At 34.4% G+C, this 25,373-nt stretch overlaps 2 protein-coding genes across 2 annotated transcripts; both read right to left on the bottom strand.

Annotated features, from left to right (window-relative positions):
- Nucleotides 1-1,302: 1,302 nt before the first annotated feature.
- Nucleotides 1,303-11,218, bottom strand: LOC128996381 (procathepsin L-like). The gene is made up of 7 exons (XM_054421679.1): nt 11,200-11,218; nt 6,701-6,801; nt 5,906-6,058; nt 4,944-5,129; nt 3,141-3,332; nt 2,586-2,751; nt 1,303-1,713 (listed from the first exon to the last, which is right to left on the bottom strand). The coding sequence occupies exons 2-7, from the start codon at nt 6,794-6,796 to the stop codon at nt 1,505-1,507; spliced, it is 1,002 nt and encodes a 333-aa protein (XP_054277654.1). The 5' UTR covers nt 6,797-6,801; nt 11,200-11,218; the 3' UTR covers nt 1,303-1,504.
- Nucleotides 11,219-15,044: 3,826 nt separating this feature from the next.
- On the bottom strand, nt 15,045-23,829 carry LOC128996382 (procathepsin L-like). Its single transcript, XM_054421680.1, has 6 exons — nt 23,733-23,829; nt 22,537-22,689; nt 20,590-20,775; nt 18,212-18,403; nt 17,306-17,471; nt 15,045-15,268 (listed from the first exon to the last, which is right to left on the bottom strand). The coding sequence occupies exons 1-6, from the start codon at nt 23,826-23,828 to the stop codon at nt 15,060-15,062; spliced, it is 1,002 nt and encodes a 333-aa protein (XP_054277655.1). The 5' UTR covers nt 23,829; the 3' UTR covers nt 15,045-15,059.
- Nucleotides 23,830-25,373: the final 1,544 nt, after the last annotated feature.

The following is a 25,373-nucleotide window of genomic DNA, read 5'->3' as shown; positions in this document are numbered from 1 at the left end:
TTAAACACTCAAGTTTCCAAAATAATAAACTTTGGGCTAATAAGGGGAGAAAGTAGCATTTTAAAATTGAAGTAATAGAACAAAATACAAATCTGCTATTTTTCTTCTTATTTAACGTAATAATGAGGTACACAATACCTATTTGTAAAATATTACTAAATCCAGCTTATGATAAATAATTACATCTGTTTTCCGTTGTTTCAGGTATACACCTGGACAAATACCTTTGTTTACGAATCTATAAGTATAAAAGAGGATGTTTGTATATATATATATTTGGCAGTGATAAACTCAGACACTGCTGAACCGATTGCCACGACACTTGGTACATACGTGTAGAATTTCATGGAATAGGTTTATACACCATCAATTTCAACAGCTAATTTGCAACCAAAAGGTGAGTGAGCATAGCGAACGAACTTCAACCAGGACGTGATTGAGCCATGCGAACGAGATCATCTTGAAAATTAAGAAGTTCAACGGGGCAAAGCCCGCGGGTTACAGCTAGTAAATCTGTTAAAAAAAGTTGAGCTGAAAGTTGCTTGCCCTCACAGTCTTACAAATACAGTCCAATATACATTTTGTCAACGTTCGAACACTTAATGCAACTTGACAGGCATGAATATATTATGGGATCTCCAAACTGCTTACTTTTATACCAAAATATGAATCTTTTAAATGACTGATCTAACTTTGGCCTTTGAAATTCTTGACCTGACATTATAGTGTTTTCCCTTAACACTTCATGGAAAGATCACATTGCCACACCTACGTTTTACGTTTTAGTAATTTTAAAATAAGATTCAAATCCATAACATTTAGTGATCTTTCCCTAACCAGGTAAAACAAACAAATTGAAGCTAAAAAACGCTCATTTTACATTGTGTGCTTTTGGTTATAAGAACGCAATCGATTGCTTTTTAGTTAATAGCAAAACCGCATGATTTTGTTTTCAGTTTTAATTATTTAACTCTAGAACTGGTTAAATTTAAGATTTAAACAGTGGGCATCAGAATACCATTGACAGAAACTATTTACTACTTAGTTATATTTTTAAGCCCAAGAGGAAATTTTATATAATATTTGCGTGAAATTCAAATAAAAGAACAGAAAATACAGTTGACTAATTAGAGTTGTATTCAAAATCCAAAAATAATCATTATTGCTCTACTTGTTTTATAATATTTTTAATCAAAAAGTCCTAGATATGAGCCTGTGTGGCTCATATGCGATGGGTTTTGATGGAGAATGTAGGGTAAAATGTTTATATCTGAACAGTAAATTTACTTTTCAAATTAGTTTTATTTTATTTAATAATGACAAAGTAAAGACGTTGATCTGACCACTAGCCATGATGTATAGTGATGTTATAGACTGTTGGGTGGCTGGCAATGGGCCATATTGAAGTGATGGTCTAGACTATGGGGTAGCTGGCCATTGGCCATGGTAAAGTGATGGTCTAGACTATGGGGTAGCTGGCCATTGGCCATGGTAAAGTGATGGTCTAGACTTTGGGGTAGCTGGCCTGGGAGGCAATGCCGCACATGTTGTCGTGGTTCCTGGCAATCATGACGTATCCCTTCATTCCCCAGGAGGTTCCCCAGCAGTTCTTTGCTAACCAGTACTCTCCTCCCTTTTTAGCAGTGCCGTACCCGACAACCAACATTGAATGTCCTTGGACCTTTTTGGAGCACAAAGGGTCATTGTACACTCCTGAAACCACAATGGCACACATTCAGTCATGCAATACAACTAGAATCTAGCAAATAGTTAATTATTATTGTAGTCTTCACGGTACTAGCCAGAGCCACTATTATAGTCTGTATGATGGAACCTGTTGACCCTTCGTCTACCTGGAACTGACCCGGACCTTAAACCATTGGCCCTACGTACTTACTTTAGCTAGATATTTAGGAGACAGGTGTGATCACACAGACTATAAATTCATCTTATACTTATAACATTGATGATATATAAGTTAACCATTGGCAAGGCTACAAACTTGTTTGAGTGGTACTCCTCACACCACGATGACCTTGTAAGCTCTATTGTGGTATATTGTGGAGTACAGTCAATAGTTGAACACTCATCACGTACTAGTAATATTTCAGAAATATTAACTATGAGTATGCTTTCCACCATTACATGCAGACACGATAAGAGTAAACGGTGTAGGATAAATCAGGCAAAACCTTTGTCTCGGAAAGAAAAAAAGGAAATCGTCTGATGACAGTGATATTCTACGAAGCCTCATGAAGTTGTCAGATTCATGAAAGTAAATTGAAAGTGTTTCCTAACGTAAAAACTCTCAGAGACTACAACCAGATTGGATCAGAGAGTCAACCACCGTCTGCATCTTTCATTGAATGTTTGGCTGTTATGTAGAACCAAAGTGCACAACTTTCATTATCTTTCTTGGATTCAGCATTGGAAGCAAGACTTCACTTCATGTTTATTGATTGTCACTGCTATCTTTTGCTAAACTACTGAGTGAGAAACCCTTGGCCTGTAAGAATTCCACTGTACTATGTACCATGTACTAATTCAAAGCAATCATAATTATGTGTAGTTATAATTAATTTTACCGCTCTGGTACAGTATGAAGGAGCTTTGGCTGGCGTCGATGGCGACAGCCACTGGTCCAATCTTGGCCACGGCCTGTTGCATTTCCTGCTCATACCCTTCAGTCAGATCCACGTAGCCAGAGCAAGTGGCGCCCTTTTTCTTGGCATTGTATTTGCATTCGTTTTCCTGTAAAGTTGAGGTTAGCTTAATATAACTAATGTCTGACGTCCTACGGCATACATAGTGATAAAACACGATGGTTTTTTCGTCAGGGAGCCAGCTGACAAGGTTAACAAATGTACTAAATTCAGATCTTTCATGGAAGCTTGAAAGATTGTGAAACAGTGCGTAAAGTATAAATAATTATTTCCAATCATGCAAAGACAAGAAAAATTCAACCAGGTAGTAACGAGACTTGAGCTGTTCTAGTGGTAGGGCTCAACACGTCTGTCCCCTGGGTCTCGGGTTAAAATCCTTCGAATCAACAAAGGTAGTGAAATGATCTATGACTAGCCTAAAGTAAATAGTTTACTATTACTCGATCCACAAAACATCTGTATCTTATTTAAGTTTACCTCAGCTTTATAGGGATAAGAAGCTTCTGTGTCAATTCCGTTGTTTTGCTCGATGTAATCGAATGCGTAATCCGCAAATCCTCCGTTACACCCATCGTTATATTGATCATAGCTGCAGTCAACAAGGTTCTGCTCACTCAAAGACACCAGCTTCTTGGTCTTCAGGTAGACCTGTCCTTCCAAACTTCCGGTCTGAAAAAGGTAGAACATTTTACCTCAGAATTTCTTAGCAAGAAATGTAATTGAAAAGTAGGCTATTATATTTTTTATTTATGGGGGGGAAATGTTGTATTATTAAGGTTTGTATTGCCAGAATGTTTTTAAAATAAATAAATATTTTTTTACCCATGTTCCTTACTTAAAAAAGGTATTTATATGCCCTCATCCAAAATTATCTGAAATAAAACTAAGTGTATACACAGTAAGATTAATGCTTACGAAAGAAACACTTTAGCTGTACACTAATATGATTCGGTTAAAAAAATAAAAACTATTTTTATTTTAAAACTGAACTTTTAACTAATTTAGGCTAAAACATATTCTCAAGCCATCATCGTTTTCCTTCTCCGTATTTTAAAAGTTAATGTCGTAAATAAAACAATATTTTAATAAGTTATGCATTATTTATTAGGTAAGTATTTATTAGCGTTAGCAGAATAGGCTTAATGAATGTATGTTTTACAATAAATCTTAATACTATAAATAAATCCCTCACACGCAGGATGCTGATGTTTTCAAAGAAAGGTCGAGACGAAATTGAAACAAAAGAGGTGACCGAGATGGTTTTAGGAAATGAATCATGAAAATTACAAGGGCCTCATTGTTCACCTCAGTCGTTGGGCAAAACCAAAATAATATTTTGGTTTATATAAATATGAAGGATTCATATTATGAATCCTTCCCTTGTAACACTATGTCCTTCAGATACTCGAAATGTTGAAATCATCTATAATTAATCAGTTTTGTAAAAGGATATTTTAAATTAAACTCTTAATTGAAAATATAACATGGAGACATACAATTTTGAGATTAAAGACATTAGGTAAACTTCGTGCAAATGCTTCTTAGTAAATAAATATTTCTTTAAACAAAATCTAATTGAGATATAAGGGTAAAGTGATGAATAAATAAGGCTTTTGGGAGAGCAGGCTTAACCTAATATTTATATTTTTTGTGAAGTATGGATCGAACCATATTGCATCGAAGTCTGAGACGCAATCCACAGGTCGAATCTGACAACGCACTGATCAAAATTTAGATTGAATTTGAAGGTCACTGATAAAAATAAAGATTGTCACTGAACCAAGAACAATTTTTCATTTGGCTATGGATAAAGTTTGTTTTAACATAAGGTTGATGTTACTCAGTAGGACGACCAGGGTTTGGATGATAATATGACAAATAACAAAATTCATACAGTTATTTCACCTTACGATCCAATTACACATTGCATTATATGATGCTAAATAACAAATGTAGGACATTATACTTTAAAATATTATGGTTTGGACAGTGCCCTTTTAACATATTTATAAATAAAAAAATACGTAATTTAAACAAAAACAAGGTTTTCTGCTTTACCTTTACCTTGCACACCAAGCATGGCCCAAATACTACACTAATGTTTATGGGCCACCAATAAATAAATAAAAATATCAAAACTGAGTAATAAGACAGTAACGAGACCGGGGCTTAGAAAGTTCCCTTTTGAGAGTTATACAAAAGTTCCATTTCCCCCGTCCTCCGCCATTACACTCCTCCCGGTAGATCATGTTTTTGTGACAGACTTATGTAACCACTTACCGCACTGAATGCATAGCTAGATCCACAATTTCCCTGGTTCTTGACGGGGGTTACGGCTCCCTTCTTCCTCCAGTCAACAGTCTTGGGAACTTCGAGGTTCTCGTCGAACTCAAACTTGGTTCCGTTTCTCTTGTAGTCCTCGGGCAGTCTGAATCCATTCATCCTCTGGCGAAACTCCTCAATAGTCTAAAAGCAATTTAGTCATATATAAAAAGCCATTGGTTTTTAAAGAGTGAAGTATACATTGAATCGATATGGCCCAGCTGACTTGAATTTCTATGAAAAGTTTTTGATTGGAATCTCGCAGTACTTTTACAGTTTATAATTGAAATGTTTTTGATATCCATTATTATACATAGTTGGCCTATTTGAAGAAAGCATTTTTTGTGTGAAAATGTTCAAAGAAAGTTTGGGTGGTAATATTCTGTTTTGTGACCTTGTAACTCGAAAAAGAGGGTTTCGAAGTGATTTCTGTGTTCAGTTCAATTAGCTCAAAAATCTTAAACAATACCTAATACATTATGTTTAGTAATGTATTCAATCTAAAATATCCTATAAACATATTTTCGATACAGTTCCTTTTTTTCAATGTTTTGAAAAAATACATAAAACCACCTTACTTATTATTTTATTTTTATTCATTCATAGCAGCGAATATACCATTTACAAATATTACATGTTTATAAATAAAAGTAGAGGGAAACAGTTCTTAACATTGTATAATGTACGTATACTTTTTGTCATAACAATGATTAGCTTTAGTGGGCTATAAAGTTGGTATTTATGCTCTTTCTTCATTACCACTGTGGTCTTGCTACTGTAAGCTTATAACAATGAAATGACCACATAGGCCAAAAAGCAAAGAACGCATATGGTCATACCATAGTCATAATATCATGAAAAAGGTAAACATATTTATCATTACAAAGATAATTTAACTGATTGATATTTTTACATCTCACCATGTCAGCGAACTGGTTGACTCCTACGGTGAAGGTAACTTCTCCTCGCTCGTGCTTCTCGTTGTGTTCACGGATGAAGTTGAGGTTCTTCATGAAGATTTCCTTTCTAGTCTGCTCCTCCTTCTCATCTCCATACAATCGCTCGTGTTCGATCTGAAATGGAAGATAATCAATGTTAGAAATGTATTAATTTACTAACATTGTTTTGGTGTAAGATAAAAGTTGACATAAAATGTCATTGATTGTGGAATATTATGATTGTTTAATATTAGAATTATATGGAGAATTATATGATATATTTATGTTGTGTCGCTAAATTTTAACAATTGGTGTAACGTAAAACTGGATTCTACCGCACAATGGGAATTCAACGTTGAATGGTGTAAATAGTATTATTTCGATTTAATATTTATTAAAACTACGGAGCTAATTTAGAATAAAAGTTATTGTAAAACTATTAGATTAGAGGCAATATTTAGATCACGTTTAAGTTATACAAACATCTTATTAAATTTGTTTGGTGTTACAGTACTTACAGAAGGTTTATTTAGTATCCAAATTGAACTATAGTTTATAAATGTTTAGATCAACTTAAATTACAATTGCATTCACAACTCTATTTAATTCTTTTACATACAATATCTGATGTAAACACTACCAAAACAAAAAAATTAATTTAAAAATAAAATAATTGAACTGAAGGTTTGTCGATTGGGACCATGTAATATCCCTAGAAAATAGCCTCAACAGGATTGTAGGTACTGTACCATCCCAGCTTTGTTTTTAATGCCTTACCTTGAAGAGTTCCCATTGGGCCTCGTCATCCTCGGGGAAGGCGATGTGGAAGGAGTAACCCAAAGCAACGAGGGTGAACAACAGTAACAGCTTCATCTTGACTACAAAGCAAAATTGGAATAATCAACAAATGTTATTTAAATTGCCAAGAGTACTAATAAAAATGGTCATGTTTGAAGTAACCCACTGAAGTAAATTACTGATTTATGTCTAATATGACAAGTTTTTAACCAAATCAAGCTGATAGTACTACTAACTGTAGACTACATCACCTTTATGTCACGCCAAATATCTTAGTGGAAAGATAATGTAGAAAATTGAGTTTTGGACACCAACTTAATCTGTAACTGGCTTACAGTTTAAATGTTTTCATAAAATACATTTACCAGCATGTGAAGGCTGTCTTTTTGAAAAACTATTTTCTTTTTAAATAAAGAATTGTTGACAGATCCAAAAACATGGTATTTTACCTTTAGTATTAAAAAGACATGCTTTGTATCGGCTGCATTACTTATTTTCGTACAGATATAAAACCCCCACTGCAGCAAACCTGCAAACTAAGCGAATCTTTACGATTAATTTTATTTTTCTCAAAGTATGTAATTTAAAAAGTCAAATTTATCTCCTATCTAATCAATATTAGATTAACTAGTAGATACATAGGTTTTCTACCGATATTTTTTTTATTTTTATTTTGTTTCTGTAAAACTTTAGTTTAGGAAAAATGAATTTCCAATTTTATAAAAAAGAAAACTAACATTTTATTTACTCCCACCTTCCATCTATCTATATATATAATACGCTAAGCCGATTTTTGTAAACAGAACTCCTCCCTCATTTTTGGACAGATTTTGATTATTTAAGTGTCAAATGAATGGCCCTGATCTGTAGTTTTGCAAAGTCTTTTTCGTTTTTTGAAATTTTTATTAGTTTGGGCAGGATCTACCATCAAAGTTGGATTTTCTCCCATAAGATTAACATGGGGGAATCTAAATATTTAATTGGAAACTTTGTCTCCATTAATTTGAGAGAACGACTGGGCGTAGAAACTTGGTAGAGGTGTCCAAAGAAAGGCCTTGGTCTCTAGATGAGTTACCAAAAGAAAAACTAAGTGAATCCCGTTAGGGCTCTGTCCCAGAAGCCCTTAAAGATCCCTCTACAGATTTGTTTACATTTTTCCATGTGGATAATACTTTTTAATGAAACAGCTGTTAATTTTTGAATTGTATTTTAAACAACACACATTTATTGGGAGTTACTGAATTGTCCAAAAGAAGTATTTGAAATGTTATTTTCTGATTTCAAAATTGATTTTCTTCTGTATCATGTCATATTTTGCAATATAACGTTCCATTACGAAATCAGTGGAAATCCTTTTATCACAGTAACTCTTATTTAACAATTATTTCTTATTGAACTATCTTATATCTATTGTACGGGTTGGTGTCTGCCTTTTCACTTTTGGCTATATTTTATCATATTATTCTAGACAGATCATCATAGGTCCGTGAGATTATTGTCATACATGTTTTCAATCATTGGAAAAATCTTCGGTTTAACATTAACACCACAACCGATTTCTCAAAATTATACTAGAGGGTAATTCATTGGCACAGAAGTACGATATCCCCATACAACCAATTTCTTAAAACTATACTAGAGGGTAATTCATTGGCACAGAAGTACGATATAAACTGATGCGACGTGACGAAGGAAAAATCAAACTTACACTGTGACGGATGGACCTCCCTTTTAAGTTGGAACGTGTCTCCTCAACAAGCAGATATTTTCTCTCAAATAAAATCATAGATTAATCTTTATTACACTGATGAAATCGGGGAAGATTTTAACAAAAAGAAGATCCACCAATACGATTTTAATACTATTTAAAGGTTCTTCCAAAGTATGGGAAATATTTTATTCGTTGAATGATCAACCATATTTGGTAACTAACGCAATTAATATCGTTATTGTTTTTACACTTATTGATCTTTAAACAATGCTAAATGCTCAAAATATGTATAATTTCACTCAATTTATCGCAGTTAAATGAATTAGCATAAGCCTTGAAAGTAACCGTCGATTTCGACGGGTTTCGCCTAGTTATAAATAAAATGACAATGTCAATGTTGGTTTCCCCATAAAACCCATAAAATAACGGAAAAATTCGATTTTCTCAAAAATAACCCGAACGATTTTGAGAAAAATGTAGTATGTTGTAGCCCATTGCTGTAAAAATTACGGTTCAAAAGTTATTGTAAATTATGTTATTTTCCCATAAAAAATCCCATAAAATAACGAAAAATAGGATTTTAGAAAAAAACCAGTTTTGATTTAACTTAGTATGTTATGGTCCTTAAAAAGTTGAAAGTTTTTTAATTTTTTTTTAATTTTGATTTTTAATGGGGATTTTTCCATAAAGCCCCATAAAATAACGGAAAATCAGTTTTTCTCGAATATGGCTCGAACGATTTTCTAAAAAATTGAATATGTTATAGTCCTTTATATTCCGAACAAAATTTTACAAATCCTATTTCCATAAAAATTATGGTCCAAAAGTTATTGTAACTTGTGCTATTTCCCTATAAAAAAACATAAAAAAACAAATCAGATTTGTTGAGAAAATCTGGTTTTTATTAAAAATTATATGTTATGGTCATTATAATAAAAAAAAATAGTACAACACCCCATTGCTGTAACAATTAGGGTTCAAAAGTTATTGCAACTTTTGTGATTTTTAACAATAAAATATCTTTTCTCCCACCGCTTACCCATGATTAAGGTTGTTGACAATCTTAAGGGAGAAAGTATGTGTCAGAATGCTGATACCGTTTATTATGTATATAGTAAAAATACCTTTTGACGTTTCACGCACTGGTCCATAGCCTACGTGGACGGGCAAATGTAAGGATAAAAGAGGCCACCAACCTCTTTTATAAAGAAAAATCGTTGGGTAAATAAAACAATTCTTTACCTCATAAGCTCCCGTTCCCATATGATCATGCTGGTTCCTGAACTCGTTGGATTTAATGTAACTTCACATGTCCATCCAACATTTCACAAAAATCTGATAGTTTTGTTCAAGTTATAGTGCCAACATCCATAACAACCAAGGAGCTCAAAACGACAATTTAATTCTCTCCTGGAATTAGATCTAACCCTGAGACCTACGGTAATAGCTCATTCCCGACATGGAAAATTCACTAAAACATTATTCATAACTCAGATATAGTTTCTAGATAATTCACCACCCTATATAATAAAATAATAATCACTAAATAAAAAAAAACATTAGAAAAAAAACTACGATTTACCAGCAAGACGTCACCTTCAATTGAATAATATATTGAAAATTTATCGTTTCAATTCATATTTAACCTTCTTTCTTATTTGGTGTACATAACTGTTGGAATCTTTTGATGTATGTATACAAATGGTAGATATATTAAAACTCTTGTAAAGAAAAAGAAAAAAAAATCCATAATAAATGCAATCCCAAAGAAACAAACTTAATTATTGAACCATGAACTATTAACAAATATTACATTGACGTTATTACACATTAATTATTTGAAAACGTGTATATTCCGGCGTGGTTTGGACCATAGGTCACTCTTACCCATGACCGGTTCCGTCTATATGCTCTTGCGTGGTTTAAATTTAAGTTGTGGCTTGGAAACTTAAATTATCTTACTAATTTATAAATCTGAAAGTTTGTGAGTTTGTGTGTAATGTTTGTTGCTCAATCACGCATAAACTACTGGACGGATTGGGCTGAAATTTGGCATGATGATAGCTCACATTCCCGATTAACATTAAAGCATATTCTTATCTCAAAAACCCTTTCGGGCTCCGCCCCAGTGGCTCTGTAGTTCCCCATGTTAATCTTATGATTTTTCATATTTAAAAGGAATTAATGAATCTTAACAGCTGTTTCAATTAAACAAGTTGGTTCTGTTCTATGATGTTCAATAGCATAAAAGTGACAAGGATTACCAACAGGGTGCAGCACTATTTTTTTTTTTTTTATTTATGACAACATCTAATTTCCAACCAAAAGGTGAGTGAGCGTAGCGAACGAACTTCAACCTGGAGGCGAGTTAGCGTAGCGAACGAGCTAACCTAAAGGCAAGTGAGCGCAGCGAACGAGCTCCAACCTAAAGGTGAGTGAGCGTAGCGAACGAACTTCAACCAGGATGTGAATGAGCCATGCGAATACTTATGAAGTTAAACGGGGCGAAGCCCGCGGGTACAGCTAGTCTATAAATAGAAGAACGTTACAAAACATGTTTGCTTAAAAGCTATAATTTATTTTTTATTTTTTTAAAGATATCCAATGAAAGCTTACATTCACTCAGCGTTAGTTCAAATAGTTTCAATAGATGGTGAATATTTAAATATTTCAACAATTATCAAACTACAATTTTAAACGTGGTGAAATGCCATCTAAAAGCATTTCCCATCAAACTGATACGATAAATGAACAAGTGGCAACTTACCTTAGTTGTCCAATAAATAGAACCTAACTAGGTCTTTTCATTGCCGCCAATTTATAGTCTTTTTGAGTGGATCAGTTGACTGATATAACTGTCAATCAAAACTGAATTGGCTTGGCAATGACAGGAAATGATTATCTTCACATTTCCGTTATGAAGGATCATGTAATAATTGAGACTAGATAACAAGAAGTGTCTAGATTTCATCTATTTTTTAAAAACAACATTATCAAAATTGTTATGTCCATGCATTACCTTTAATGTGTAATTTTACTGACCAGCTGTAGCAAATATATCTAGAACAATATGGTACGACCAGGTATGACAATAGCAAGAAGAAAACTATTTGAAAAAGAAAGGGAAATAACTGGCAAATTTGCTCGACGTATAAGAGCATCATCAATTTTTTTTGGGTTTCGCCCCATGACCCCCATTTTTGGATGGGTATTGGTAAGTATTTCAAGATTATTTACTAATCTTGCAAATTTCTCATGTCACTAGCGATTTCAAAATGGATCAGATCAACCCACTAATGCCACTTTTGAGCTCGTTCCCCGTAGCCCATGAGGGCAAATCCAAAATCTCGGGGGGGGGGGGGGGGTGAAAATTTTAAAATGCGACTTTTTGGAATTTTACCGGGTGTTTTGGCCCAAGACAAACGTGAAACATATGTTTTTATTAAATTTCTCTAATTTCTATCTGAAACCGTAGATGATTCTATCCAGGAATTCGTTTAGGGAGGGGCGCACTTATATTTCTACTTTTATTCATACACCAACAAAATTGTAGTGGGCTTTATAAGGGCCCAAATTATCCCTATTTTTAAGGATTTTGTCTGTTAACCAGTTTTTTTTACCACCCAAAATTGAGGATTGGTAAAAAATGACGTTAGAGCTTTAAAAAACAAATAATTTAGTGTAGGTATACTAAAGCATTGATATGCACGTAAAAATGTAGGAGACAATTCGAAACGTAAAATGTAAATTTACAATCTTCATGTTATTCTCATGCCTAATAATAAACCGGTTGTGGCTTACTTATTTGTAAACATATTTGGATTAAATTTGGAATTTTGGAATTTATTTCATACTGAACTATTACATTTCACAAAAAACATTATTAACTTCGCTGTAACTGCAAAACCTATGTACTCGTTAAAATAACAATATTTAAATAAGGGATACATCTTTCATCACGAAACTAGGTCGTTTCCGTTCAGCAGAACCAACCCAAAATCTTCGATTTTTAATCCAGCAAACATATGAATTCGTCTGTCCTAAAAACGAGTATTACTTTTCATTCCCATACAAACTTTTCCCCTTCCTAAACATTGCTTCCCTTTCCCAAACAAACGAAGTTCATGTTGAAACACATTTTGAACAAACACTAATTGCCAAATAGCCTATCTATGTGATATGGTTTTTTTTTGTTTCTTAAAGAAAATTAAACAAATGCGTATGTTAATTGTTAGTTTGAGCATCTTCAAATTTAATTGCACAATACTATATTTCGTACCTAGGGCCAAAATTTAGGTTTTGCCGGCTCGAGATAGTTTTTAAGTTCGACACGAAGTCGAGAACTTAAATCGATCGAGAGCTGCAAAACCATTTCGGCCCGTGGTACGAACGCTATTTTTCACCACACTATACCCTATTACCACTATTCACCACTATAATAATGCACACTGATAGTCAACACAACTACAACTTTAAGGTTATGTGAAGAAATAATTTGAGGAATCGGCAAAAATAAAAATAAATAGTTGCTAGGCAACGGTGACAATAACACAATTCTATTGTAATGCTATGGATTTTGATTGTGTATTTAAAATGCATTCATGTTTTAAGTAAGTAAGCGGACAGCTGATTTTGCGGCCCCGGGCTGTAAAAACCTGCTCGTTCCCCAAATTACGATGATAGCTGGCATGGCCAGCAAAACGTAACTTTCAACCACCAATTAACGTATGTAATACAGCCAAAAACATCATAGTGTGGTGAAAAATGTATTATTAGGTTTCGTACTGAAACACCTACTATTTTTACCTTCATACTGTTTCTATGTAACTTATAAATAGAACTAAATACATAAATCAAACACACATAAACAAACCCGTACGATAGATTATGCTATGCTCACACGTCCGGTGTGGAAACATTCTAGTGGGGCAGATTGTAGGGATAAAGAATGTGAAAATATATCTTTAGCATGGGAAAGCATCGTGTTAAACTGTAAGTCTAACATAAACACATTACTTTGAAAATGTCGAAATCTGTTGTCTATCTTAATAATCTCGGAGTCGTTTGTTTTGTGAATAATTTGTAAGCAATAACTACACCTATTTATAACTTCTTAATTGGTCCAAAAGTAGTGCATACTCGAGTTTTGACTTGATTTTACAAGTAATGCTATTGCCACCTTTAAATTGACGATAACATACTGTAGTTTGCAGCTCAGTGAAGAGGATATGTTGAACTTTGGATGTGGTATTTTGTCATTGGACTTGAAAATATTCAATCTTTTAACTATCGTATGTTTGAATGCTGGAGCTTTATTACTGGCTTTTTAATTGAATTGTTTATAATGTTAATCACCTGAAAACGATTTGACGTTTCAATTCTATGGACATCTTCCTTTATGCTTTGATTATACTGTATATTATTGTCCCTTATCTTTGCGTACAGGCCCCTTTTATACTCTGCGGCGGGCCAAGCTGCATTCGACGGCAGGCACCGTATGTTTGTGCTCAATGGCATCGGTGTGGGTATCAGGGCTACCAAAGTGGGAATTTCAATTCACCACACCACTAGTGTTGATTTCTAGTGAGTGAGAGATGGCTGGGTATAATTCAACACAAACTTCCTGTCAACATCCTGAGATCCTTTGAAATCCCTAAGCTTGTAGTCCTGCGATGAACAATCCCACAAACTTGGTCTAGACTCTATTTCGTGAATGAATATTCAATATTGACTTCAGTCGTAGTAGGTTCTGTCATACGCAAAAGTTGAAAACTGATACTCAGAGAAGAAAAACAAAACCACCTACGACACTGGTAACAAGGGAAATGAGGGAGGCAAGGCAGTACCGTTTTGGGCTGAGTTTGTTTCGATCAGTTGGCAGCACTTGACAACACCGCTGTGGCAAGGCAGTACCGTTTTGGGCTGAGTTTGTTTCGATCAGTTGGCAGCACTTGACAACACCGCTGTGGCACGCCGCAGAGTATAGCTCCCATATAATTTAATGCACCTAGAGACCGCACGTTTCTGCGGCTCCTAGGTGCGCCGTCTTGCACCCATTTAACTCGATGCACTTACAGGGCCACAGGACGCAGCGGCGTGTAGAAGGGGCCTCAGGAATTCATTTATTTATCCGTTTCTAATAAATATATTTTCAAACGTTCTAAACTTTACATTTAAGTAATTATTTGAAAATCGATAAAATTCCTTGATGTTTCTATTTTTAGGATTGAGCAAATATCACTTAAACCAGATAAATGCAGAGGGAAAAGGTTGATGGAATTGGTTGATTCAATAGACAAAGGAACTCATCTTTAATTTCTTTCAATTTAAAATGTAATAACTAATATATAGTAAAACGTAATGATTTTATTTTTATTTTTGCCAACAAAAGCTTTGAATGGTTTAAATAAAATTCATATAAAGCCATTGAATAAAGTTAACTTAAACTTATGTACCAAAACATTAGAAGAAATGTAACCGATTCTTCTGTTTTATGTCAGATCAAAAACAATTTTACATTAGCTAGTGTAGTGATGGAATACAGCAATTTCAGTTTACTGATAAGATATTTTTAGCTTAATAATAACAAAGTAAAGACAATTAACTGTCCATTGGCCATGATTAAGTCTAGACTTTAGGGTAGCTGGGCATTGTGGCAATACCGCACATGTTGTTGTGGTTCCTGGCAATCATGATGTATCCCTTCATTCCCCAGTTGGTTCCAAAGGAGTTCTTCACCAACCAGAAGTCTCCTCCCCTCTTGATAGTTCCGTACCCGACAGTCAGCAATCCAGTGGTTATGTACTTATCAAAGCATTCAGGATCCTTGTACACTCCTGAAACCATAAGATCACACATTCAACCTTGCGTGACATTTCGAAGTTAGTAAAGAGATATTGGTAGTGCTTTTGGACGACTCTGGGCCGGAAGTGACGTCACATCCTGTGCTAAGCAGGTGCTTAGATGGTGGTGACGTGGCAGCTGACGTATTTGGGGGTTGGTAGGATCAGCGTCATATTGACGCATGAGGGTTGTGACTTGGTGTCAAGGTCATTTGTTTGTTAAAAAAAGGAATATATTGTTTAAATGTGAAACCAGTTCGGTGAACACAAATATATTGTATATTTAAAGACGCAACCTTGTTTTCCATATTCCATTCCAGAAACAAGTATAATATTCTTGGAGGTATTTTAGGATGCTACAAATGAGCGGAGCGAATCGAAGCTCTTTGGGATCGACTTCAATAAAAACTTTCTAGCACATTTAACTCAATAACGGCTGAACATATTTTAGCCAAACTTACCCAAGATGTGTTGACTAATGTTTGGAAGGCTTAATCGAAACAAATTTCAATTTTTGATAAAGCCTATATATTTTAAAAGTAACTCAACGTTTTTTAATGTTAACATTGGCCTTATGAGTTGCCATGATGGTTACAAAATAACGACGATAATGTAAACAAAATAATGAATCTTAGCATATGTTAAAATCAAGCCACGACCTAAACACAGTACAAAGGAAAAAATGTGGATGATGACCACTGATCAAATAATACTGAGAAAGCCTTAAGTTTACATTTAACATTTATTTTATGATATTGGGATAAAAACAACTACATGATTTTGCAGGTTTAAATAACTAGATATTCTCAAATCAATATTTTGTATCTAAATGGCTATTATGAACTTGCTTTATTGTTATTTACTTTGAAATATTTTTTATGATATCATCATGTTGGTAATACACTTGTTGTATTGACTGTTATGTTGACAATGACTTGGGGTATTTTTCCCCAAGAAGGATAAAGTATTTTTTTGCGTTTTCGTCTCACAAGAAAAATACCTAATTCGAATTAGAGTGTCATTAAGGAAAATTGCGGAATGCATTCTCAAATCTGCCTAATATTTGTAGAAAATGCAGACGAGCAATAAACGCACGAACAGTTACTTCTGGCAATGTTTTGAGTTAGTTGAATGTAGAACACTTGCTTGAAAACAATGATTTTCATAATTATGTTAAATCTAAAGACAAATTAGAAAACAAACCTCATTAAGTGTGGTAACAACTAATTCTTTAAAAAGTTACATCTGCTAATTGTATGGCTAATTGAAAAAAAATTGGCCAAAATTGAGAAAATGTCGATTGGTTTAGGTTCAAGGTCGGATTCAACCAGAACTGTGGGTTCACCAGATGACATTAGCAAGCAAACACAGGAAGAATACCAATACAACGGATATGTTTGTAAATGTAATGTCTACATGTTTACTAATGAAAATTGTTATGTATGTTGATATTTCTAAACAAAACTGATAAGTTAAATTGATGAAACAGTTTATTTTGTGTTATATCTATAAATATTTTTATTGATTGCATTATTAAAAACCAATGAAACGTGATCGCTATGTTCAATTGGCTTTCACTGATATGAAAGTAATCCATGGAGAAAAGGTGTATGTGTATACATTGTAGAGTCAATGAAAAAAAACCTTTGTCTAAGAGTAAATTGGATTTTGAATGTCTGACGACAGAGATCTTCGGCGAAGCTACATAATACGAGCATTATGAAAGTGTCTCCTAGATAATCAAGAGCGAGAGTCGATCGCTGTCTGCATCTTCCCTAGATCGATCAGTTGGCATGCAAAACAGAAACGAGGCCGAACTTTTTTCATTATCTGCATTGGATTCTGCATGAAAATTAGGTTATACATTACTTTTTATTCAGAAACACGTCATCTTCACCACATAGTGTTAGCTGGGCTCTGGTTCATATATTTAATGTACTGAGTAAGAAACGCAAGGCCAATAAGAACACCATAACACACGATCCCGAATTGAAAGAAATACTTGATGTTTGTGGTTGTGATTAACAATACCGCTCTTGTACAACTGGAAGGAGGAGTGGCTGCCGTCGATGCCGACAGACACTGGTCCAACCTTAGCCACGGCCTGCTGAAGAGCTTTCTCACTAAATGAAGTCACATCCACGTAGCCAGAGCAAGTAGCTCCCTTGTTCTTGGCCTTGTATCTGCAAGAGCCCTCCTGTAAAGAAAAGAATAGAGAATTAATGGTCATGGCTTACTGAAAATATTTTTCACTACAATAATGTCCATTAAAGGGTATTTAGAAAATTTAAATAGTTTAAATTTAAATTTAAAAAGTAAGCTTTACCTACCTTTGTCAATCATTTCGAACGTTAAAACTGTAAATATTTTACGAAGGTAAAGCCTACTTTATATTTGTAACAACATCAAAAGAGCTCAATCATCTCAGGATTTTAATTTCAATTCAAGTATTGGTGAAATAATCCCTTTTGCACCTAATTCGTTTTTACATGTTGTTTTGCTACCAAATTATAAGGTTAATCTATGTAAAAAATATGGTACATTAAGCTTGAAACATTGTAGAAAATGGTGTAAAATATAGTTGACACATGAGCCAGATGTTACTTTTCAGCATCATTTAAGCTAATATTGGGGTTGTGAAAAGTATAATTACTTGAGGCAAAATCTATACAATTAAATCCAACTAGTATAGGTATAGTTTGAAAATGTATATACGAAAACGAAATCTAACATTATTTTCAATGGGTTTGAAGGCAAGAACAATTCAACCAGATTCTAGTGATGAGGTGTGAGTTGTTCAGTTGTAAAACGGGGTCTTGGGTCAAAATCCTTTGAATCAACAATGGCTTTTAGCTATATTAAAGTGACGAGACCTATGACTAGCCATGAAGAATAAACGGTCTACAGCTAAGGACTTGTGTCCTTATATTAGGTTACCTCATCCTCATAGGGGTAGGAAGCCTCGGTGTCGATTCCCTTGTTCTCCTTGACGTACTCGAATGCATCATTCATCCGTCCAAAATCACACCCTTGGTTTCCTTGATCGGTGCTGCAGTCAATAATGTTTTGCTCGCTCAAAGACACCAGCTTCTTGGTCTTCAGGTAGGTCTGTCCTTCCAAACTTCCAGTCTGAAACAGTAAGAATGTATTTTGAGCCGTGACTATTTCCACCGGGCGAATGTCACGACTCATGATCAATGGTCAAAGTGTTTTTTTATAGTAGGCTAGTTCAGTGTTTCGTTTGTTACTTCCACGACCCCGAACAAGGCTAAGTGTGTTTTTTTTTTTTTTTTTTTTTTTTTGTTCTTATTACTCCCACCGCCAACATTCAGAGGTTGTGTGGCTGTTCAATACTTCGGTCGGCATATTTTGTTATCCTGTTCCATCTTATTTTGTGGCATGTTTTTAATGTTATTCGCCTCATTTTTGTTCAAGAGGATACTTATGTCAATCATGGAGTAACTATTCGTGCCACCGGCACCTTGATGGGGCCCGTGAGGAGGAACATGGAGTACCGGTAGTCTGCATCAGCCTTGGCGGAGTGGGAATTACAACTCTTGGCCACCCCTGGATCATGGCCCCCCTCTTCCGTCATGCCTGCTTCCCCCTCCGGTGCTGCTCGCCCAAAAACATGAACTAGTACTTACCGCAAATTCCGCAAGTTTTAGCCCTAATTAATTATTGCTAACCACCGTCCTGGACTTGGAGATTTTGTTATTTGTTAATTTGTGCACAGAAATTTATTAATTGTTATTCTTTTTAAATTTTAAATTCTTTAGGCTACTTGTTGATTTTTTTTTTAATTTTATAATTTTATTATTAACTATTAAATTCTAATTTGGGGCCCATAAATTTTCTATAGTTACCAGATGAAATGATTTTTTTAAAAAGAGTCATTATATTTATCTGTTGTTATAATTTGTTAATTTTGGTAATTTTAATTAAAGGTTAAATTTTTAATAATCCTTCTGATATTTTGAATAATAAAAGAAAAGACTGTAAGTCAGCAGATTAAATGGGTATCCAAATTTATTTAAAGTTTAATTGAGAGTATTTAATTCATGTATTGTTGTTGATTATTGTTGTTGTGTTTATTTATTTAGTTAATTACAGCTCGTTTCTCTCAAATGGCGTGTTGTTCTTGAACCTCCATCCATGGTTCTCATTTCGTTAAGTAAAGTTTTGTGAGCCGCTCCTCGGGCCTGCGCATGGATCACGCTTCCATTTCGTTAGTCTGGGTGCAGGCACGAGGGCATGGTTCAATTTCGTCAAATTTTCGTAGTGAGACATTTAGTTAAAAACGTGGCTATTATACATGTAGTAGTTATTTTCTATTTATGTTGTAGCTTAGGCAAATTAGACTTATAGCTCCTAAAAATTTGGGGAAAGCTAGAAATCGTAATCAGCTCTGGAGATCCTAAATAAGTTAAAATGAGTTTGCGACGGATTCTGAATTGATCTAAGTGTATGGTAGACAAAAAACTAGGCCGATATTGCTCATTTTTAGTTTTTCACCTTTAACTCAAAAACAGTGCATCCCACAAAAAAGTGTATACGTACTTTTCTAAAGAACATTAAATTTCGCGTCGAATTACGTTAAAACCATCAAAACTGGTTCAGTAGTTCTGCTACAACAGGTTGTCAAAGTTTAGTAATTTTAACCAAAAACTGTAGCATACACTGCCATCTGGCGGAACAAGCTGTAATCATCAAGAAGAGGATGATGACAAGGAGAATATTAAAATTACTGATCGTTGAAGACCTGTTGTAGCAGAACTACTGAACCGACTTTAATGATTTTAACGTCATTCGACACGAAATTTAATGGTAAAATATTAGCAAAATCGGCCTAGTTTTTTGCCTCCCATACACTTAGCTCACTTCAGAATCCGTCGTAAACTCATTTTTCTTTATTTAGGATCTCCAGAGCAGATAAACGATTTCCTGCATTCCCCCAATTTTTAGGAGCTATAGCTCTTTTTGGGCTAATTTGCCTGGGCTAGTTGGTGGAAAGTTTAAACTATTTGTTAGGCTACTCTATCACATTTTGTATCCAATCCAATTACCACAGTGAAGGTGGATGATAATAGTAACAATTATTATCGTAATTAGCAAAAAGTTGACATTAGACAGTAACAACACCACCATTTGGACTGTTCCCTTTGGACAGAAGCTTACAAACGTCCCCTTTTTACCTCCTTCCTTACACTCAATCCTTCCCCACCAGTCCCACCCTTTCTTGACGAAGATTAAACAAAATCTCTATTTTATCTGTAATTTCTACACTAAAAACACACACCCCAGGTACCACTTACAGCGCTGAAGGCATAGCTACAATCACAGAAGGTCTGGTGCTTGACTTTGGTCACGGCTCCTTTCTTCCTCCAGTCTACGCTCTTGGGAGTTTCCAGATTCTCGTCGATCTCGAACTTCTCACCGCTTCTCTGGTAGTCCTCGGGCAGTCTGATTCCGTTCATCCTCTGGCGGAACTCTTCGTTGGTCTAAAAGCAATTTAGCAATTTATAAAAAGCCATTGACTTTTGATGACTGAATTTGTCATTCATAGCCTAGCTAGTAAATTGATATTGTAATATCACAGAGTTTTTACACGTTAAAGTCCAACTTTTCCTTTTTGATTTACATCCCTATATGTAGTTTGTGGAAGTAAGATTGTTTTCATCAAAATTCTCAAGTTCAAGTTTTGGATGGAACCAACCATTTTTATAGACAACTAACAGTGTGGAATAGTACTTAAAATTGTATGATGCGCGTCTACTTTAAGTGGAGGTCCCACTAAAAATTATAGACTTTTAGCTATGAATTATTTTGAGAAAATTTTATCTTTACTATCTATATCAACTCTACTTGAATGTAACCCGTTTTTTACCACTAGTTTTTATTCTGTTTATTTTATTTACCACCCACCCTTCCCTCTACCACTGTTTACGAAATGTGTAGACTTTCACAAGAATCGCCAAGGCCTTGACTATAAACATTAGAAACAATATTTAAGTGTCATTTGAAAGAGTATACAACTGCAAACAAAGTTATTTTGCATTGGTTTGAATTGATCTCTTCATATATTATCCCTATAGTTTTTTTATGAAAATTAACAAAAAAAAATATTTAATAATTTCTGTAATTTAAAAAAAATGGTAAAAACTACTTTAGATAATGGAATGCCCATGCATAACAATGTCCCTGTATATGTAAAGAGCAAGCATGCAAAGTTTGACTGCTGTATCTCTGATACATTTTTAGCCTTAGCATTAAACTTACTCATAATTTTCTCTACTTTCGTAAATCACGTGTTTTCGATACTTTTCTAAACGTTTTCACACGTTTAAGTTCAACTTTTACTTTTTAATTTCCATAACTATACATAGTTTGTAGAAGTAAGATTGTTTTCATCAAAATTCTCAAGTTCAAGTTTTGGATGAAACTAACCATTTTTATAGACAACGAACAGAGTGAAATAGTACTTAAATTGTATAATGCACGTCTACGTAAAGCATAATAACGATGGGCTATGGAAATATAAAGTTGGCATTCATACTCTTTTTTAATCGTCACCATGATATGTAGGCTACTGTTGTGAGCTTAAACGGTCACAATATAGTATATTTCGTACCTAGGGCTGAAAATGAGGTTTTGCCGGCTCGAGATAATTTTTTTTAAGTTGGAGACAAAGTTGAGAACTTTAAACTATCGAGAGATGCAAACCCCTTTCGGCCCGTGGTACGAACGCTATTTTTCACCACACTATACGATATTGAGAAAACATTATACAATATGCACACCAACAATCAACCCAACTACAACTTTAAGGTTATTTGAAGATATATTTAGAGGAATCGGTAAAAATAATAATAAATAGTTGCTAAGCAGCGGTAACAATAAAACAAGTCTATTACAATTCATAATATGGATACGGTTTGTGTTTAATATACATTATTGTTTTAAGTAAATAAGCGAACAGCAGATTTTCGGCCTTAGGGATTTAAAAACCTGCTCTGTCCCCAAATGAAGATGACAGTTAGCATGAACAGCAATATATAGCTTTCAGCATCCAATTAACGTTTGCAAACAGCTAAAAAAAATCATAGTGTGGAGAAAAATATCATACAGACTGTTACTACGATATCACCACAGGCCCATGGTAGCAAAACATACCTATATGATCATACCATAGTCATAATATAATAAACATGGTATCTAATAAACCTCATTACTAAGGTCAATTGTATATTTTTACATCTCACCATGTCAGCGAACTGGTTGACTCCTACGGTGAAGGTAACTTCTCCTCGCTCGTACTTCTTGTTGTGTTTACGGATGAAGTTGAGATTCTTCATGAAGATTTCCTTTCTAGTGTGCTCCTCCTTCTCATCTCCATACTCTCGCTCATGTTCGATCTGATATGGAAGATCATCAAAGTTACCGATTTATTAATATATTGACATTGATTTATTTAAACTTAAAAGTTGCCATAACATTTCATTGAAAGTGAAAATGTTCAAAGTGTTTCACTTTCATACTATATTATGAAGTATTTTCGAACGCGTTCAGGTGGTATTGCTAAATTTTTACAATTATTGGTGTAACGTAAAACTTGATGCAACCGCATGGTGGAAAAATTCTACTTTGAAGGGTGTAAAATGTATGAAGGGTGGATTTGGCTAGTAACGGATACCCTTGATCCGTAATAAATAAATGCAAGAAAGATAAGGCTACGCGTGAAACTTTACAAAATCGGGAGAAAAGGTTCGTCCACATGTCAATGCCGTAGTCAGGGTTATCGGAGAAAATCAGAAGGGTTGATAAGAAATTCAAAGTGCAAACAGCGTTTAGGACACGAAACACTTAGGTCTCTTCAAAACAAAACCCAAAAATGACACTCAGGATATGAAAAACTTTGTTTACAGAATATATTGTAATGATTGTTCCAGGTCTTACTATGGCGAGACAAAAAGACCATTGAACACTAGAATAAAAGAACACAACGAAAACACCAAAAAAGGCTTAGTGGAAAAATCTAAAATCGCTCATCATTGCTGGTCCGAAAATCATCGTATGAATTTTGAAGAGGCAGAAATTGTCTATAAGGAACATCAATTTTTCAATGGTAAACTCAATGAAGCTTAATACATTAAATTAGTAGACCAACCAACCAGTCAGTCTCGGGTGGAAATAAGGCCACTGTGGCTACCCATTCTGAACAAGGAACTAAATGATAGGGAACTAAATTTGCCAATAAATAGGGAACACGATTTCTCCTCAAAATTCGCACGTTATGTTAACTCGTAACTCACTATAATTTTAGGTAAAGATAACTAATGTAAAAGTTTGTCATTTAGTGACCATGTAAAATCACTAGAAAAAACCTTACCAAAAATATTATTAATTTGTTAAAGGGACCGTAAAAGTGTTCTTTGATCAAGAAATGAATATGTCTTACCTTGAAGAGTTCCCATTGGGCCTCGTCCTCCTCGGGGTTGGCGATGTAGTGGGAGTAACCCAAAGCAACAAGGGTGAACAACAGTAACAGCTTCATCTTGACTACAAATTAACATTGGAATATAAAAACATTTTCCTGCCATGTTAGATTCTTTAATTAAACGTGTTGTGTTTGTGAGATGATTGATACCGCTAAGCGAGACCAATCGTTTACCTAAAATTACACACTTCCAGGGAAGGGGTGCTAGGCCTAATCTAAAACTTATCTGCAAGATGTTGGTGAGTTTTCCGGACGGACGGGTCACGGGTGTTTTATGAAGAGTTTTGGGTGTTTTGGTTATGAGTTTTACGGGAGGCGAAAGGAAGAGTCCCAAGCGATTTTTTGTATCTAATTTTGACCGAGACTGGCGTCACAGTATACAAAGGTATTGACCGAAAATCCAGGATCGAGGATACATTCGGTTTTTTTAGATTTTGGATCACATACGATCCGCCATCGGCGCTGCTTGATTGAATAGAAATTAATTGCCATTGTAAAGAATAAGAGATTCGTTGTTGACTGCACTGACTAGATTCATCTGATTCTTTAGCCAAGGCATAAAGAATGTATATAACAGCTTAATTATCTAGGGCAGATGGGGCCAAAAGACCATGGATTAAGTTCATTAATAAAAGAAAGTAGTTCTATAAGTGGGCCTAAGGACATAGCAAATAATTAGTATGCTTTAAGTCAAGTAGAGAGCAGGGTCAATATAATTTCAATGTTATAGCTTTTCATAAGCCATTATAAGCCAAGCAAGTGAATACGAGTGATTCCTGATAAATTGATCTATCACGATTTACGATAGGCGATAGTTGTGTAACTTCATTATCGGTTAAAATTAGATACCATAAAGCACTCACCGAGACGGTGGGTGTTCTAACATGTAAGCCTGAAAAACAAACCGGTGAAGGCAGGCTCCGGCGTCACGCCAAGAAGATGTTTGCATGGAAAATGTCGATGCATTAATTACTGTAACATCTTAAGTTGAGCATAAAATATCAAAATAAAAAAAATATTGCGGCATAGGAACTTATGGTTAGTTTAAAAATCATACATTATTAAATTTGTGTTAAAAATGCATTTTCTCAGTGAATTTAGTTAAAACCTTTTCATTAGAAGGCAGATGTTTAAATATCTTAACAATTATCAAACTTAAATTTAAATTTGGAGTTGATTGCATCAATTTTTCTTTTGTTTTTTTTTTGCCATAACTGCATGGTTTGCTGCTTTCTTTGCTGTGTGATATTAACCAATTTCAGCATGGTTTGTAATGGAGAACGTTTCATTTATTTATATAAATTGGTTTAATTTATTTTTAGCATAGTTTTGACGTATTGTATTTATCACTTAATGGTTTAATAAATCTCTTGAATCTCTCTCTTGAATCTTGAATCAAATTCCTGTGCATTGTAACAAACGGATAACAATAAGACTAATACAACTTACCTTAGTTGTCCAACAAAAACAATATAAGTGGACTTTTTTATTGCAGCCAATTTAAAGTCGTGTTGAGTGGAGCAATTGACTGATAACATAACCTGAATTTGTTGGACAATGATAGGAACAGATTGTTTTGACAATTTCAGGAACTAGACTATT

This window comes from Macrosteles quadrilineatus, unplaced genomic scaffold, assembly GCF_028750875.1.
Source record: "Macrosteles quadrilineatus isolate MER2022 unplaced genomic scaffold, UCM_ALF_1.0 Scaffold_6__1_contigs__length_79288215, whole genome shotgun sequence".
Lineage (NCBI taxonomy): Eukaryota > Metazoa > Arthropoda > Insecta > Hemiptera > Cicadellidae > Macrosteles > Macrosteles quadrilineatus.
This window is presented reverse-complemented; position numbering and strand designations above follow the sequence as displayed.